The sequence below is a fragment of the Maniola jurtina genome, chromosome 10 (assembly GCF_905333055.1).
Source record: "Maniola jurtina chromosome 10, ilManJurt1.1, whole genome shotgun sequence".
NCBI classification, from domain to species: domain Eukaryota; kingdom Metazoa; phylum Arthropoda; class Insecta; order Lepidoptera; family Nymphalidae; genus Maniola; species Maniola jurtina.
Window position 1 is genome coordinate 4,554,653 of NC_060038.1, and position 17,454 is coordinate 4,572,106.

Below are 17,454 nucleotides of genomic sequence, written 5' to 3' on the forward strand. Positions count from 1 at the left end.
GAATTTTGTGAAATGTGAACGAGCTTGTAATTAACCTACCTATACCTACTACTGAATGCGAATGTCGAGTCGTGTCTAACGCATATTGTTAAAATATAAAGTAATAATATCAATTTCCATCAAATTGTGGTGGTCAATTATAATATTTTAAGCCAGCCAGTACAGAACAAAAAATCTTTGATTAATTTTTAAAAATACCGTAGAAAAATCTCTGTTAAAATACTAAAACTTTTATTTCAATGAACCGAGACATAGGTATATCCTTATTTCTCCAAAATAAACACTGTCTAAAAGATGCCTCCCTCATGAAAAATAACTCCCTAAAAATGTATGACGGCAAGAGGCTTTATGACCGTCGTCACTTTTGGCCCCACACTTTATGTATCCTCGAGGGCTTTCGGTGGTATAAGATTTACTTAGGAAGGATTAAATGAAATAACTATAGAAATAGTATAGAAAATACCCTGGCCTCTTTATATTTGAAGTAAACCAAGCGAATCAAGGTCTCAGATTACTTGGCTGAATTTACACTTTGCCTGTCTGTTCTCCGTCTGTCTATTAGCTGTTAGAGCTTTATAGCTTCTGAAATAATAAACTTGTAAATAACTCGAACCCAAAAATGTAAAGTAAAAAAACTCAATTAAAAAAGTGACTCATAGAAATAAAGTGAATATTTATAGAAAAATGGGTGGATGGGTAATTAATTTACTCAAACTTATCGTCGAGAAGAGCTTTTAAAAAATGTAAGCACAATTTTTTTGCAAATCATTCAACGTAGGTGCTATCATCTGGGTCTACATTCGAAAGCTTTTCACTCTGTTATTAGTTACTTCATTTTCACAAAAGCTTTCTCTCGAGGTAGTACTTTGAGGCGAGCCATAATTTGTACGATAATAATTTTTAACCCCCGACCCAAAAAGAGGGGTGCTATAAGTTTGACGTGTGTATCTGTGTATCTGTCTGTAGCATCGTAGCTCCTAAAGTAATTAATCGATTTTAATTTAGTTTTTTTTTGTTTGAAAGGTGGCTTGATCGAGAGTGTTCTTAGCTACAATCCAATAAAATCGGTTCAGCTGTTTGAAAGTTTTCAGCTCTTTTCTAGTTACTGTAACCTTCACTTGTCGGGGGTGTTATAAATGAAGTTAGCGTATCTCACGACACTTTTAAACGCAAACGTGTCATTGAGTCAAGTACATCGTGGCTACACCAAATAATAAAACATTACAATGCACGAAGTTTCACTCTTAAAACGAGCTCGCAAAAAATTCACTTACAAATTCCGGACACCGTTAAATTAAGTCCGGACAAAGAACACTTTATTAAACAACCCGGAATACAGATACCGCTGTTTCTGAGCAATAAAAGTCGCAAAAACTCCGAACACAAAGCCTCGGCCTCGCTTCTTGTGTGACTATAATTTGCTATAAAGTGCTGGCACACTCCATACACCTATTTTGGATTTTAAAAAAGAGGTAACTGCACGTTTTTCGTATCTATCTACCATATATCTTTTTCGAAGCTTTGTTACATGAATTTTCCATGAACAATGTGTAAAATTACTTAGGTAAAAAAACTATTCGTAAAATATGGAAGCCGAAACCTTTCGTCAGCTGTAGACTGTAGCTATAGGTTATAGTTATCAAATAGTAGGTATGTTGAAGAGTCTTGAATAAACTTTCGTAACCTACAAACCTAAAATAACGACCAAAAGATGTTCTTTGGTCTAACTGAAAATAGAAATCAATGATATTGATGATTCTTCTTTAGTCGTTCATACAATCCGCTCGAGGAAAAATTACCTAGGCTCCCTACGCCATTGTTGCTGGATTATCTATCGCAAGCTAGTTTGGGGGTTTGTTTATCAAGAAGGTAAGGTATGTGGCGGTTGCCACAGTTGCAAGCAGTATGGTTACAGTCGGGCACAGACACCACCCCCGTACAGGTATACGAGATACTTTTATAAAGACAAGCGTCTATTTTGACATCCTATAATAATAGCCAAAATGATCAATTCAAGGAATCAGCAACAAAAGAAAGGAAAGGCAGCGGAAAGATGAAACCTAGTCATTTTATCTATCCCTCAGTTTAGATCAATTCTCTCATAAAGCTTTACACGTTGGATCTACGTCCACTCGTAAGCTTAAGATCCGGGCTTTGTCCCATGAGAGTACAGATTTTCTTTCGAATAAATAAACAAAGTTGTCCCAAAAACAAATCGCCACAAACAAGTGAACGATATAACCGCGACGCTTCCAAGTTCGATACTCTTGCAAACTACATTTACTTAATGCTCTTAGGCCTTTGTCGAAAACAACGTATCTGAAAACGAGCGTAACTGATGGCCTGAAAGTGTAATAAAACAACTCTAAAAGTCTCGGAGATTCGCAGAAATCGAGCGCGAAATGTGTGGATGGCGAGACTGCTAAATAGATGGAGATCTCTCTAAACCAATTTATTCGCTATTTCTGTTATTGGATACTGAATCTAGAAAGACGAAATGATTAATATTTTTGTTGTTCTCGTTTTGATTTTATGATCTAACCAGAGGATGCCCACGACTTCGTCCGCGTGGATTTAGGTTTTAAAGATCCCGTGGGAACTGTTGGATTTTCCGGGATAAAAAGTTGCCTATGTCAATAACAGGGACGCAAGCTACCTCGGTACCTAATTTCATACAAATCGGTTGAGCGGATGGATCTTTAGAAATCCCGTGAGAACTCTTTGATTTTCCGGGATAAAAAGTAGCCTATGTCCGTTCCCGGGATATAAGCTAACCCTGTACCTTTCTTCAGAATCGGTTAAACTGTTGGGCCGTGAAAAGGTAGCAGACAGACAGACAGACACACTTTCACATTTATAATATTAGTATGGATTAGTTTTATTGTTGTTGGTGACGATAAGATCTTTGGTTGCAGGCCATCAAGTTTTTGAAAGCGTTCTGTTACTGTTTACGATTAGATATGTATTTACTTTAAGAACTCTTATAAAATTACTAGCTGATGACCGCCATCTCGTTCGCATTGATTTAGGTTCTTAAAATCCTGTGGAAACTCTATGATTTTCTGGCATAAAGAATCGTTTATGTCACTACCCTGGTCTTTAACAGCTATATCCATGCAAAAAACTCCGTTGTAGCGTGATTGAAGGACAAACCAATAAACCAACAAACAAACACATCTTAGCACTTATTATATGGGTAGTGATTATCTCTACTAGTCCTATTAAATTATAACAATTCATAAAATAACTCACAAACATTAAGAATACCTCACTTTTAAAAAGGGATCTTAATAGACAAATTTATATTTATACCTAATTAATTTTATTTTATCTAAGACACCTTTTGAAAGATAAATTTTAATTTATTGAACTTATAGCACTCCCAGCAAAACCATTTATCAGCTGAAAATTTTAAGGGAGTCAGTTAAAATAATTATTTTATCACAAAATTTAAATTAATCTCCTTAAAAGCCCCTTGGCTAATGGCACGTTTTTAATCTAATTTACTTAAGTGTATTTATTATACCTACTATCTCTTTTTACCTTACTACCAAACATTAATAATATTGATCCTTTATGGGGAAAATTGCTGTTGACTCACCAAAAAGTAAGTTAACACAAGTTTTGTTTTTAAGTTTATTGCAGCCCTGTAATGTCTGTTCTCATCTAGTGGTAAGCGATAATTGCAGTCTAAAGATGGAATCGAGCTAACTTGATATGGCAGTTTTATTAAACCATAAAACCATTATCGGTTTCTGCGCGGCATTGTACCTGGCATCACGGCTTTACTGGTAGAGTGGTAACTAGCCACGGCCGAAGCCTCCCAACAGTCCAGAACAGAGTTAATTTAGAAATTATAAATTCCCAAATTGCTCCTGCCAGGAATAGAACCAGGGACCTCCTGCTTATAAGACCAAAGCGCTCACTTCTCTGCCAGGAGCTTGTCAAATAATGTCTAATACATTTATTCAATCTTAATTAAGGTTGATTGATTTTCACCGGTTACACAGACTTCACCCATTCTATACATTTCCATATTATTATGAACTTTGAACTCAATTAAATTTTGTTATTAAAGTCAAAACACGTTTTTAATTATAGCAAGTAGATACTCGCGCATAGAATCCACAAGCTGTAATTGAGTGTTTTTTTTTAGCTACAAAGATATTGAAGTGTTACTGTTTAGTATGAGAGTTGAACATAACAGTCTAAAAGATTAGATTTATTAAATATTTTTTTTAATTTTTATTATTTGTGGTTACCTACTGAAATCGGTTTTAATTTTTTATTAAAAAAAAAATATTTTTCAATTTTTAGTGGTCATGTATTAAAATATGCTATGCCTGGTTAAAAACCTACAGTTTACCAATCTACTTCACTGATCGCGAGCAATTCACTCTTATCCATTGAGGAGTTCCGTTCTCTATCGCCAAAGATATTCACCAGATATTCACCAAATTGAAATGGGACCACCTCTGAAGTATGACCTACCAAACAAAAAGTCATCAAAATCAGTTCATAATTGGCGGAGTAATCGCGTAACAAACATACAACAAGCGTAAATTAAAAATTTATAACACCCCCGACAAGTGAAGAGTAATTAGAAAAAAGCTGATATCTTTCAAACGTCTGAACCGATTTTCTTGGATTATAGCTAAGAACACTCTCGATCAAGCCACCTTTCAAACAAAAAAAAAAACTAAGTAAAAATCGGTTCAATAGTTTAGGAGCTACAATGCCACAGACAGATACACAGATACACATTTCAAACTTATACCACCCCTCTTTTTGGGTCGGGGGTTAAAAATAAAATACAGTCGAATTGAGAACCTCCTCCTTTTTTTGAAGTCGGTCAAAAATTGAAACGTTTGCCCATTGTGATATTTTTAAGAGTAGTAGCGTCAGTTTTTAGTTTTTGATTGTTTTTGTTTGTTTCCACTATAGTGTCAGGAAATCCGGATGTGGTAACTAAACAAAAATTGTTTAACCTGTTTCGCCCGCAATCCACTCGAAGCAAATTTTGTTAGAGTGGTCAATTTTAAAAGTTATACCAATTTCAGTCGTGTATACTCGCAAACGAAACAGGGCTCGTTTCAGAATTTTTTACGAGGCCAGAATTTTTGATTGCAGAATTCTCTATCCCATACGTGCTGGGTTTGATTAGATGGTTCTGTGTGCTCTAATCAAACTGTTTGCTAGTTTCATGACATAAATAAATACATTTATTTTGCCGAGTAACTTTGTCCACATAAAATTCTGATCAAGCAAGCATCGGGTTGTATTAGACGGATTTTGATACAAGACTTTTCAGTTAGTTCATTTATTATTCTATTTATTTTGTGTCAAAATTGTGTCAGCGTACTGGACTATATAGCCTTGCCAAATCCTTATAGGTACCGAAGAACTTTTAAAGATTCCGAAATAATTCTGTAAATTAGCGTAACCTAAGCATACCGACCCACACACACACATATACACATACAAACACACACCACGCTACGCAAATACTTTGTTTATGATTTATTTATATTAACTTAATCTTAATTTCTTTGCTTTTAATTAATCGTATCTTATCTTCACTTAAATTAGAGCAAATGTAACAGGGAAAGCACTAACTCCCATGACACAGTTTTTACTTTTTAGGAGTTAGGGGTCCAAAGCATACCTATGTCAACATAAGTTTTTTGTAAATAAACATTATTATCATCGTTCTTAGAGGAGATCCGTGCTTATTAGTGAGCCAGCGATGGGTTGATCTATAGAAAGATATTATGTGTAATATGTATGTATTCACACAGATATTTTTCAGGCAAACATAAAAGAAAACTGTTTAACTTTCAGATTTAATTTTGAAATGAATACAATTTCATTTCGTAATTAAATTCGCACGTCAGCTGATTCAATGTTTTGAATCATAATGAAACCTTTCGTATATTCAGACTGAAGTGAATATTGAAATGGAACGAAAGTCAGAAATAACATGAAGTTTAAAAGTCAACACTAATCAACGCTTGTATCGTTGATGGCACGGCTAAGCACACAGATTGTCATACAAATTCACTTTATAGAATTTAAACCGATTTCAAGAAAGAAAATGTACCTATAGATGAACGATGATCATGTTGCAATATGGAAACACTTGGGACTACCCAAGCTTTTGCAACTGTTCTGGGGAAGCTATCCTTTTTTCCGTGAGAAAAATCCATCAAGGATACCAACCACCGGCCATGGGGGAGCACAGTGGCCGACTATAAACCTCACAAATATCCATCCCACCGTTGACGACGGAGCACAAGAGACCGACAACTCCTCGTTCTTCCACCAGCGGCTGTCCGCTGAAGCAGACCCACCATTGAGACATTAAGTGGCCTCAAACACCGTTAGAGGTGTGCTGAAACTACAGCACGCCAACCACCTCGAGGGCCATACTGTGATATTTTGAGAGCGACAGACCTGGGGCAGTTATCCTACTCCAACCACCCTAAAAAACGCCCATATTGTATGGGCGTTCTTATCCAGTAACTGCGTATTGTTGCTATATTTATTTGAATGGACCGTGTGAAGAGTCTGATGAAGATTTTTTGGAGTCGGAGTGCTAAACTCTGCAAGGATATCAGATGTAAATCACTCGAGACTATTCTTAAGTAGGAATTAATGAATAATTTTTTTATTAAGTGCATTATTTGTAGGCATATAATTTACCTCAAAGCGAACACACAAATATCTATAGATATTTACGGAAGTTACTCGTATTTTCGTACTTACAAAAAATGTAATATTATATTATATTTTGCGATGGTTATACTGATTACATTCGACTGCTCTACCGCTTATCTGTGGCGCAGTTTTTTGGTTTCAATTAGAATGCCTGGTGAGTCGTGTAATTACGCTGTCATCTATAACTGTCACAGACTAGAATTTATTGCTCTCATTCCGTTGCAGAGCTGGGTAAAAAATTCACTTCCCTAAAATATTAGACATCGTTTGTTTTTGTTTATTTGACTGTGGCAGATATTTTGTAGCCTAGATAGTGTAGAAGCGGTGATAGCCAAGTGGTTAAGTATTCGGGCTCCTATTAGAGAGTCTAGGAACTCTACTACCACAGTAGTAATATTTTAATTATTGTTCTGACATTTTTTTTAAAGAATATTAGCCATGCTAATCATGACTAATACTCCCCTTTCCCCTCCAATTAAGCGTAAAGCTTGTGCCAAGAGTGGGTACGACAATAGTGCAACGAGTGGGGTTTGAACCGCCGACTTTTCAGAAGTCAGTCCGCTCCTCAACCATTGAGCTATCGAGGCTCTCGTATTTTATAGAAGTCCCAGGGTTCCAACCCTTGAACGCAATAACTTCTAACTTTTGGATGAATGTAAATAAACATAACTTAATTTAACGGATAAGAAAAACATCGCGAGGAAAGAGGAAATCTGCATTTATGAGAATCCTGTCCATAATGTTCTCAAAGGTGTATGAAACCAGCCAATTTGCCCTAAGCCACGTGGCGGACTATACCGTAAAACCTTCTCATTCTGAGATGAAGATCCGTGCTCACAGTGGCCTGGTATGGGTTGGTTATGATATCACATTGCAGTGGAATTTAAAAATCTTTAAGTTAGAATACTTAAAATAAGTTTATGTGTTGATTAATGTGTTACCAATAACCCCATGTTAAAATTCAATAGGAACACCGCTGAATGAAGTTCCATATTAATGTTTTTTGTGCGTAAATTACATTTTTAAGTTACTGTTAATATTATAAGCTGTGTTGCGGTCGGTTTTTAGAACGCAAAACTACCTTCTGTATTTTACTGCGACTGAATTTACGACGGCGTTAGTGGACTTAAAACTGTCCGAGGGATGTTTTATTTTACGTTGTTTCAAAGTCGTCACCATTTTTACAACGACGCGAATAAAAAACCGCTGAAATAACAGCCTTTAGCATCGCAGTTAAAATGGTCAACGGGGCGTTTTTTGACCTAATTAGATAAATTACCATGTGGGGAATTTATTTACATAGCAATACCGTTAAAACACAGTTTATTATTATTTTTTTATTTGTTTGCTTACAAAGAATGTTTATAAGTTTTATTACGCTTATTATATTCAAGAATATATCAGTTTTGCCGAAGATATTCGATTAATGTATACTCTCGTATCATCTAACAATCTGCAACGCTACTGGCACTAGGTTCTTATTTTTTTTTGGAATACAATAGATACAAATGAAAAGTTCAATACAGATTTGACTTTACTCAACACGGTTGATGTAGCGTAGCATATTGCTATTTAGATTTTATTTTCAACATTTTATTTACGGATTCATAAAATAACTCTAAATAGAAATGGCACACCTTTGGGGCATATCGTTTGTTAGTTCCACGCGATTAGTTCCAGGACGTCAGTTCAACGCGCGATATAATGTATTGTAAAGGAACGCTTTATAAACAGGAATGGTTAAAGCTCCGCCCACATCTGGCGGCATCAGTTTTCAGTTTGATAATAGGGTAGTCTCAAGATCCTTTAATTAAACTGGGTTTGCTTATCGATCTGACAAAGATAGGACACAGTCTTGCTTTTGAATTTCTATGTTGACCTTATAAGGTGGGACAACGTCTCGTTCTCATACGTACAGTCGTACATGCACGGTTTTAAAGGTTAGACCTTACTCTATTGAGCTTAAAAGAAACGCTGAACTTACTAAGTGATAGAATTTACAATAATATTTTCTTTGCTTATGCAAGCTTTACGCAATATTGAATGAGCTACAATTTTACCAAGTTGCTCTTTCGTCACATTTACTTTTACTATCTACTACCTAGTTAGAAAAAATAATATTAATCATGATATAAACACAATTCCTTAAAAAACCACTGAACCGATTTTGCCAAAAGTTTTTCTGCTTAAAAGCAGTAAAAACTATTTAAGAAATACTTAAATACTGTTCCGATCATGCAATATGGTTTACTGGAATCTAGAAGAAAGCTTGCACAATTTCACGTGGGCAAAGCCACTTTCAAATAAGCAGCAAAAAATCACATCTGACAGGGTTGGGTAGACGGCCCTTTTTCATATTTGACAGATCAACAAACGACTAGATTGAGTTCAAAGGAACTGTATGTTTGTTAACATCAGTGGATGTCTAACGTTTGACGATGACTACGCGGGGAGGCAATTTTGCTTCATTTATAAACTACAGAGTAATATTTCATTTTAATAAGTTCGTATAATACTAATGGATTTTGGCAACATTTCAACGCCGTAACTTAATTTACCAGACTCCATTCAATCAAGGTCTGCTTATTATTCAAAATTAAATTTCACAGATCACTAGAGTATTAAATTAAACGATAGCTACCTACCTACCTGTTCTTCGCAATTAATTTAAAGCTTTTAAAGCTATTAATTTGAAATAAATAAATATATTTATTTGCCTTTAAATTGAGCACTGTGAATCATTCGTGATTATTTTTCATTGTATAAAGTGACGATGATATAGTAAACTATATGACAGTACCTATATTATTGGTTTCTTTTCTTTCTAATTATTTGGTCTTGGGTCAACGTTGTACACAAAATACCTAAATTTCAGGTTTGCAACTGCTTTTTGCAACAACAACGTTTCGTCTACGAGCTAGAGACTTGTGACACGCGGACAGACAGACGGACAGAAAGACGGTCAGTAGAGTGACATTAATAGGGCTCCGTTTTTACCCTTTGAATACGGAACCCTAAAAATGATATTGTTATGTTGAACGCGTAGGGTACATAATTAGATTTTATAACGGACAATAACCTACCTCCATTTAGATTACAGTTCATCCTCAAACCGTTGAATTATCGAGGCTTAAACTTATCTGGCCCAATGAATCCATAAATCAGACTTAATAACTAAACTAAGACCCTTTAAATTACCTTACTATTAATAAACCCCAAATGTTTGGAACCTCAATAGGCCAGTTGAAAGTAGACCGAAATTCCAAAAATCATGGGTTCAGATACAATTTATTGAACTATTACCATAACTTAGTTGAAAGAGAAAGGCTAGGTGTTTCCTTTAGGAAAGCCTAACATAGCTCTCTCCATAGCTCTTATCTTTAGATAAGATAGGGAACGAGGGAATGCCCGGGAGAATCAAAGTCATTGATATAACCCAACCATCAAACTGCTTTGACAGTAGTCAAACGTCTGTCAATTATACCACAAGTACGGGAATAAATCTGAAAACCGCGAATTTGTGGTTACATCATTTAAAAAAAAAAGAGTGTTTTAATTTTCATAGTAAGATAACTATACCAAGTGGGGTATCATATGAAACTAACTAGGTCTTAAACTATATTCATGCAAAAAAATCACATTGACCCGTAGTTTCTTTACCGGATGATTGAAGGATAGATTAATAAATGAACCCACTTTCGCATTTATATGTAGGGACGTCGCGTCGACTAATATATTTTTTCAAATGAAGGCAGAATGTGGTTAGACCCTTCAGTACCTGTAAATATGTTTCTCTTTGGGGTTTTTATTTATAAAGTTCGGTTGAAATATTTCCAATAAATATTTTTTATGAACTGGAAATAATCTGCAAGCTTTTTTAGCCTGGTTTAGGTACCTATGATGAATTTTGCTGACGGGATATAAAAAAAATTTGTGAACTTGTTGCCGTATTAAAATTGACGAAGCGTATAAATATTATTTGACTAGTTTTCGGCAGTTTGACCGCTGACTACAAGCGTGAAGTTAGAAACTCGAACAAGTTGACGAGTTTGTTGGCATAGTTTTGTCGCTGGACTAGGAGCGAGTGTGCAAGTGCGAAGGGCGAGTAATCACTCTGTTCTCTGACCCGTGTGTAATGTGTATTAAAAAAAGAAAGAAAGATAGTATTGATATTGGTGTTACAGAAAAAACAATTTTATACTAGAGTTTTACATACTTTGAGCATTTTACATCCGAATGAAAAATGCTAAATCTGAATTAAAAAATCAGATTATTTTAGAATAATTTTGAGTGTTGAGCTGCGGAAGCAAGAAAAAACACTGCATAGCCATAAGTTAAGTCTATCCACCATCAGCGTCTGTTCTAAACCGCTAATTTTAGAATGCACTTACTTAACATTAGGTATTTTTTTATTTTATTTTATTTATTTGTACCAGAAAGTTGTAACAATCTAAATAAAAGGAAAGAAAAAGTGGACAGGGAAGCACTTATCTCTATAAGAGATCTCTACCAGTGACCCTTGGCAGTGTGAGAGGTTGTAAATGGAGTAGAATAGGTACAGCAAAGATAGACAGTAATCATGAAAAAAAAAATATATATAATAGATATTATATTATATGTTATAATATATACTTACAAATATTTATATATTAAAATAGACTTACAAAAACATATATACCTTAATACATAAATGTATACTTATAGTCATAAATATATCTTATAATATATACCGATAAATATATGTAAACAATAGTGTTATGACAGAGAGGAAAGATAGTGCTGTTTCAGACGAAGTTTGAAGGTGCTGATGGAAGGGTTATTTTTAAAAATACTGTCAGGTAGTGAGTTCCAAAGGCGAGTTGCGAGTACCGTAAAAGATTTAGCATAAAATATAGTGTTGTAAGGGGGAACTGCAAGTGACTTTAACTTGACACACGAACGCACTGGCATCACCCGAGGAGCGGCTTCGTTGAAGCGCTCACGCAAGTAAGAGGGGGAGGATGAATTTAAAATCTTAAAGAGTAGCGTGAGAATATGAGTATTCCGGCGAAGTCGAATAGGGAGCCACTTTAACTTATTTCGAAATTGAGAAACATGGTCGAATTTGCGCAATCCGAAAATAAAACGGATGCACAAATTCTGAAGGCGATCTAGTTTATCCAGCAGCTCCTCGGTTGCATCTAAATAGCAGACATCGGCGTAATCTAGGAGAGGAAGCAGAAGAGATTGTGCGAGCAAGATTTTAGTTTTAAGAGGAAGGAAATTCTGCAAACGTTTCAAGGAGTGAAGGGAGTAGTGCATGCGCTTACTCACTTCGTTAATGTGACTTGCCCACGATAAATGGCCGTCCAATATCACACCAAGATTTTTAGTTCTTTCGGTTAGCGTAATAGTTACCCTATCGTAGGCTATTGCAGGGAGATTTTTTAAATCAGCACGAATTCGAAATTGTCTGCTACCTATTACAATAGCCTGCGATTTTGTTGGGTTTACCAAGAGACCGTGTGCGTCAGCCCAATTCTTTATTTGTGCAAGATCCAAATTAATTTCATCCACTGTAGCGGCCAGGTCAGTGACAGTAGCATGCCTATAAATTTTCAAATCATCTGCGTAGAGGTGGTAGTGGGATGAAACTGTTTTAGTGATTTCGTTTATAAAAACAGAGAATAACAGAGGAGACAAAACGCCACCCTGAGGTACACCGGCAGAGATATCAGCCCAATCAGAGTAAACTCCGTCAGCATAGATTCTCTGACGGCGACCAAGAAGGTAGGATCTAAACCATTCAACTACGGATGGTGATAAATTAAGCGAGCAGAGAATGTTGAGTAGTACATCAAAATCCACTGAATTGAACGCATTGCTAAAGTCAAGAAGAACAAGTACTGTTAATTTTTTGTTATCCATAGCATGGCGAATATCTTCCGTGACTTTGAGTAAAGCGGTGGTGGTACTGTGTAAGGGACGGAAACCTGATTGATAGGGACTCAAAAGGTTGTTTTGAAAAAGATAGTAGGAAAGTTGTTTAAATACGGAATTTTCTAAAATCTTGGAAATAATGGGGAGAATTGAAATGGGACGATATTGAGAGAGTGAAGAAGGGTTAGAGATTTTTGGCAAAGGTATAACGTGAGCTAACTTCCAAGCCGTAGGAAAACATTTAGAGGAAAGAGAAAAATTAAGGATGTGGGCAATAATAGGCGAAACAACATCAATGATAAGGATAAGCATATCTCGGCTTATGTTATCGGGGTATGTTAAGTCAGTGCATTCTAAAATTAGCGATTTAGCACAGGTTTTCACCGATATTTTTGAAAGGCACATGGAACACACCTATGTCCTATGTACATATTTTTCTCATTCTTTTCTCAATATTTACCTAAAATCTCTGGAACGAATCGCATGTCAGCCACTAATTGGTAAAATTGAAAAAAATGTAACACATTTCTAATGTGAACCTGTTTGTGTAATGGTACACATAAAGCGAGGAGTTATTACTTAATTTGCAATTCCCTATGTGTACGCTCAAGAAATAAAATAGCATAGGTAGGTGGGTACACGGAGTGTTTCGGTTATGTCTAAATATTTCATGTGTGTTATGATATTCATGAGAAATCCGTTCGAGCAGCATCCCGCGAGAGATCTGGAGGAGCTATGAAGGACACACGAGTGCTTAAGGATATGTATGAAAACAAATTGAAACGAGAATACTATAATAATAGCTAGCATAAAACTGCTCAATTGCATATTAGAACACGCATAAGATACAGGTTTCGTAGTAATGCTAGTCGCTAATAGCTTTGACGGTCATTATGTGAAGGTTACAGTAACTAGAAAGGAGCTGATAACTTTCAAACGGCTGAACCGATTTTCTTGAATTATAGCTAAAACACTCTCAATCAAGCCACCTTTCAAAAAAAAACTAAATTAAAATCGGTTCATTAGTTTATTAGCTACGATGCCACAGACAGATACACAGATACACACGTCAAACTTATAACATCCCTCTTTTTGCGTCAGGGGTTAAAAAGCTGTCTAAGAAACCAAAAATAGCCTGTCTGTTTATATAGTTCAATGTTAGAACCCGAATCGTATGTAATCGTTCGCTATGCTCTGTTGATCGAGGCATCTAAAGCGGCCGAGTACAAAGTGCCCTTCCTGTGATTTTCACCCGCGTTCGTTTTGCTTGTCTATTCTCGGTCTTAGAGTGTCTTCACATTCAAAACATAACGCGGCAGTTCAGTATTCGACACTATTTTTAACCCCCGACCCAAAAAGAGGGGTGTTATAAGTTTGACGTGTGTATCTGTGTGTCTGTGTATCTGTGTATCTGTGTATCTGTCTGTGGCATCGTAGCGCCTAAACGAATGAACCGATTTTAATTTACTTTTTTTTGTTTGAAAGGTGGCTTAATCGAGAGTGTTCTTAGCTATAATCCAAGAAAATTGGTTCAGCCGTTTAAAAGTTATCAGCTATTTTCTAGTTTTCATGTAGAAAAGAAGGTTAGATAACCCTTAGGTTCATAATATTCAAGTGTCAATTGACAAATGTCAAGCTGTCAAGATGGACGTTGCCTAGATATACATAATTATTTATTTGAAAATGATTTGTCGGGGTGTTGAAAATTTTTAATTTACACTTGTTGATTGGAGCATTGACTTTGTAAACTTTGTAAATCCCTTAGGGTCATAAGACAAGATTGGCAAGCCCTAGCAGGTGAAATTCCGGGTCAAAGATTTTCACCAGGACAAGTTGTCCTGTGTTCTACCCGGGTAAGGAGGTCATACCTCGAGGCCCGAACCACAAACAAACGGAGAAGACCCGTACATCAACAATATTTTTTTGTTGTGATGTAACCACGAATTCACGGTTTTAGGATTCTTTTCCTTTACTTGTGCTATAAGACCTACCTATACCTGCCAAATTTCAGGATTCTAGGTCAACTGGAAGTACCTTATAGATTTTCTTGAGAGACGCGACAGATAGACGGATAGACGGACAGACAGACAGACAACAAAGTGATCCTATAAAGGTTACTTTTTGCATTTGAAGTACGGATCCCTAAAAAATACTGGGCTAGATTGAGACCTTTCACCTTTTTGGAAGTCATTTAAAAACTGCTTCGTCTTAGACTAGAAAATGTGAATCATCCTTTGAAAAGTAAAGCACGTAAAAGGCTTTTATAGTGGAATGAAGTTTATTGCGCTCACAATAGCTGCCTCCGACCATTTACATCGACTGCTTTATGGGTACAAATGTGACAAAATTGTAAACCGGGCGTAATGCAGATTTTAGTGCCACTCAGCTGGTTATTTTGACGAAGCTCGGTACAAATAATACAATGTTACGTTTGTTTATGACAATTTCATTTGCAAATAAACTTGTTATTGTACTCTTTTATTGAAAACTAGCTCATGCCCGCGGCTTCGTCCGCATGAACTACAAAAATTTCAAACCTCTGTTTTACCCCTAGGGATTGAATTTTCAAAAATCCTTTTTTAGTGGATCGTGATTTCGTCATAATACCTATCTGCATGCCAATTTTCAGCCTGATCAGTCCAGTAGTTTGAACTGTGCGTTGATAGATCAGTCAGACAGTCGGTCAGTTTTTCATTTTATATATTTAGATAAACTTATGGAGCATTTGAATTTTGGATAATTTTACTTTCGATGTGATAAAGTCACAGTTATAACGTTTATAGCCGTAGGGTGACGCGCACAATAAAATCTCATGGGATGTCGTAAAATCGGACGTCTCTATTCTAACTATACAAATACACTGCGATCGGGAATTCGTATGCGATTAAACGGCCATGACTTTATGTACCATCTATAAAAATGGCATTATGACGTCATTATTGTTCTCCTTGTGGAGCCATAGCACATGAGTAGATAAGGGCAATAATATCCTGCACTATAGTACAGTCACAGAGGTACAGATTGTGGCTAAGGCATGTAGGTAGGTAATCTATAGGTATTAAGTTAGCACGTAGCGGTGGTCTTTTCTGAGAAAACCTGTGTTCAAATAGTGGGCCGGGATGGGTTGATCATAAATAGTCTGTCTTTAATCATGATGATGAAGACCTTTTTAACCACGGACGCAAACAGAGGAGTGTTATTAGATTAATTTGTGTACGGTAGGTACTTACTCTAAGTGCTCCTTGTAAATATCGAAGTCCGTGAAGACGAGTTCGACGATCTGGTGCGGCTCAGCGAGGAAGGTGTACAGCAGGCAGACGCTGCGAGGGTAGGGGCGTGGGTAGTCTGGACTGCTGAACGTGCCACGCTCTTTGCCATGCGTGGACGTGAAGCGTATGCACGAACAACCTGCGATAATATTGTACTTGAATATTTTTTGAACGCTTAATTAAAACCGGCCAAGTGCGAGTCGGACTCGCGCACTGGGGGTTCCGTACTCGGGTAATGTTTCTGACATTTTGCACGATCAATCAAAAACTATTGTGCTTAAAAATAAATAAAGCCCTTTCATATGATACCCCACTTGGTATAGTTATCTTACTTTGAAAATTGAAACTTTACTTATGCTATAAGACTTACCTACCTGCCAACTTTCATGATTCTAGATCAACGGGGAGTACCCTATAGGTTTTCTTGACAGACACGACGCGTGACGGACGGACAGACACCATCACAACGGAGCAAAGCATTGTCAATACCTACGTGACCAAAGAAGCGACTACTAATTAAAATTCTTAAAACCGCCAATTTGAGGTAACACTGCGCAAACTGCTACAACTGTAACTATACAAAGAAAAACCTGTGAGATTTTGTCTTGAAAAGGAACACTCTCAAATAAAATCTTAGGTACATACAAACATTTCATTTAATGTACAAGATTGTATTCTTCATACACACCTATACAAACTTAACCATTAACATTTTTCCTCTTGAACGAATACAACCAAAGCGTAATCAGCGCGCAAAACTGCTGTAATTGAAAATGAGACAATAAAATATAACTGGGGCAAATCCAAAGCATAATGGCACTCATAATCATAACGTTTTAACACTCTTTCAACAAATAAAATGACACAAAAAAGATAGGGAATGGCCCGAGCGCGACACGGCTCACCCTGATGAATATTTTATATATGAAAATCTTTTGCCACTACGTCAGTACCCTTAGTAGGAGTTTTAAAGTTTTTGGGTTTTTTAGGATTCCTTACCTCGAAAGGAAAAACGGAACCCTTATAGGATCACTTTGTTGTCTGTCTGTCTGTCTTTTGATTTATCGAGCAAAATGTTAGAAAAAGTAAGCGGAGTACGGAACCTTCGGTGCGTGAGTCTGACTCTCACTTGGCCGGTTTTTTGGCATCATAAACACAAATTTGCTATTTGCATTACAACTGAGTCCAAGTTGTGTTTGAAAATATGTACGATAATGACTTTCCGGATTTCACTTCTCTCCTTAACTGTTGAGCTGTTCAAGCTATAATAGTTTAAGCTTAGACACTATATTTAACCACAGAATACTTAATAGTACTATTCAGATTTAACGGCAGAGCCACTCAGCGAATGATGGAGATAATTTGTTTTGGAGTATCGCAATGTGATCGATTAGGTCATGTAATGAGGATATGAGTAAACGACATGGCTGGATGAGACCATAGCTTGAAGAATTGATAAACGTTAGAGTCCCAAAGTTGATAATATCACGATTTTCATAAAGTTCTACTACCGAACAGGCTATTGATTTATTGATTTGTTAAGTGATTC

At 36.3% G+C, this 17,454-nt stretch overlaps 1 protein-coding gene across 4 annotated transcripts in view; it reads right to left on the bottom strand.

Moving 5' to 3' along the window:
* LOC123868798 (suppressor of lurcher protein 1-like) overlaps positions 1-17,454 on the bottom strand; it is an 82,809-nt gene that overhangs the window by 20,025 nt on the left and 45,330 nt on the right. For all 4 annotated transcript variants that reach the window (XM_045911405.1, XM_045911404.1, XM_045911406.1 and 1 more), the window contains one exon: positions 15,867-16,044. In XM_045911405.1, the coding sequence (XP_045767361.1) occupies positions 15,867-16,044 (178 nt within the window). The remainder of the gene's footprint in view (positions 1-15,866; positions 16,045-17,454) is intronic.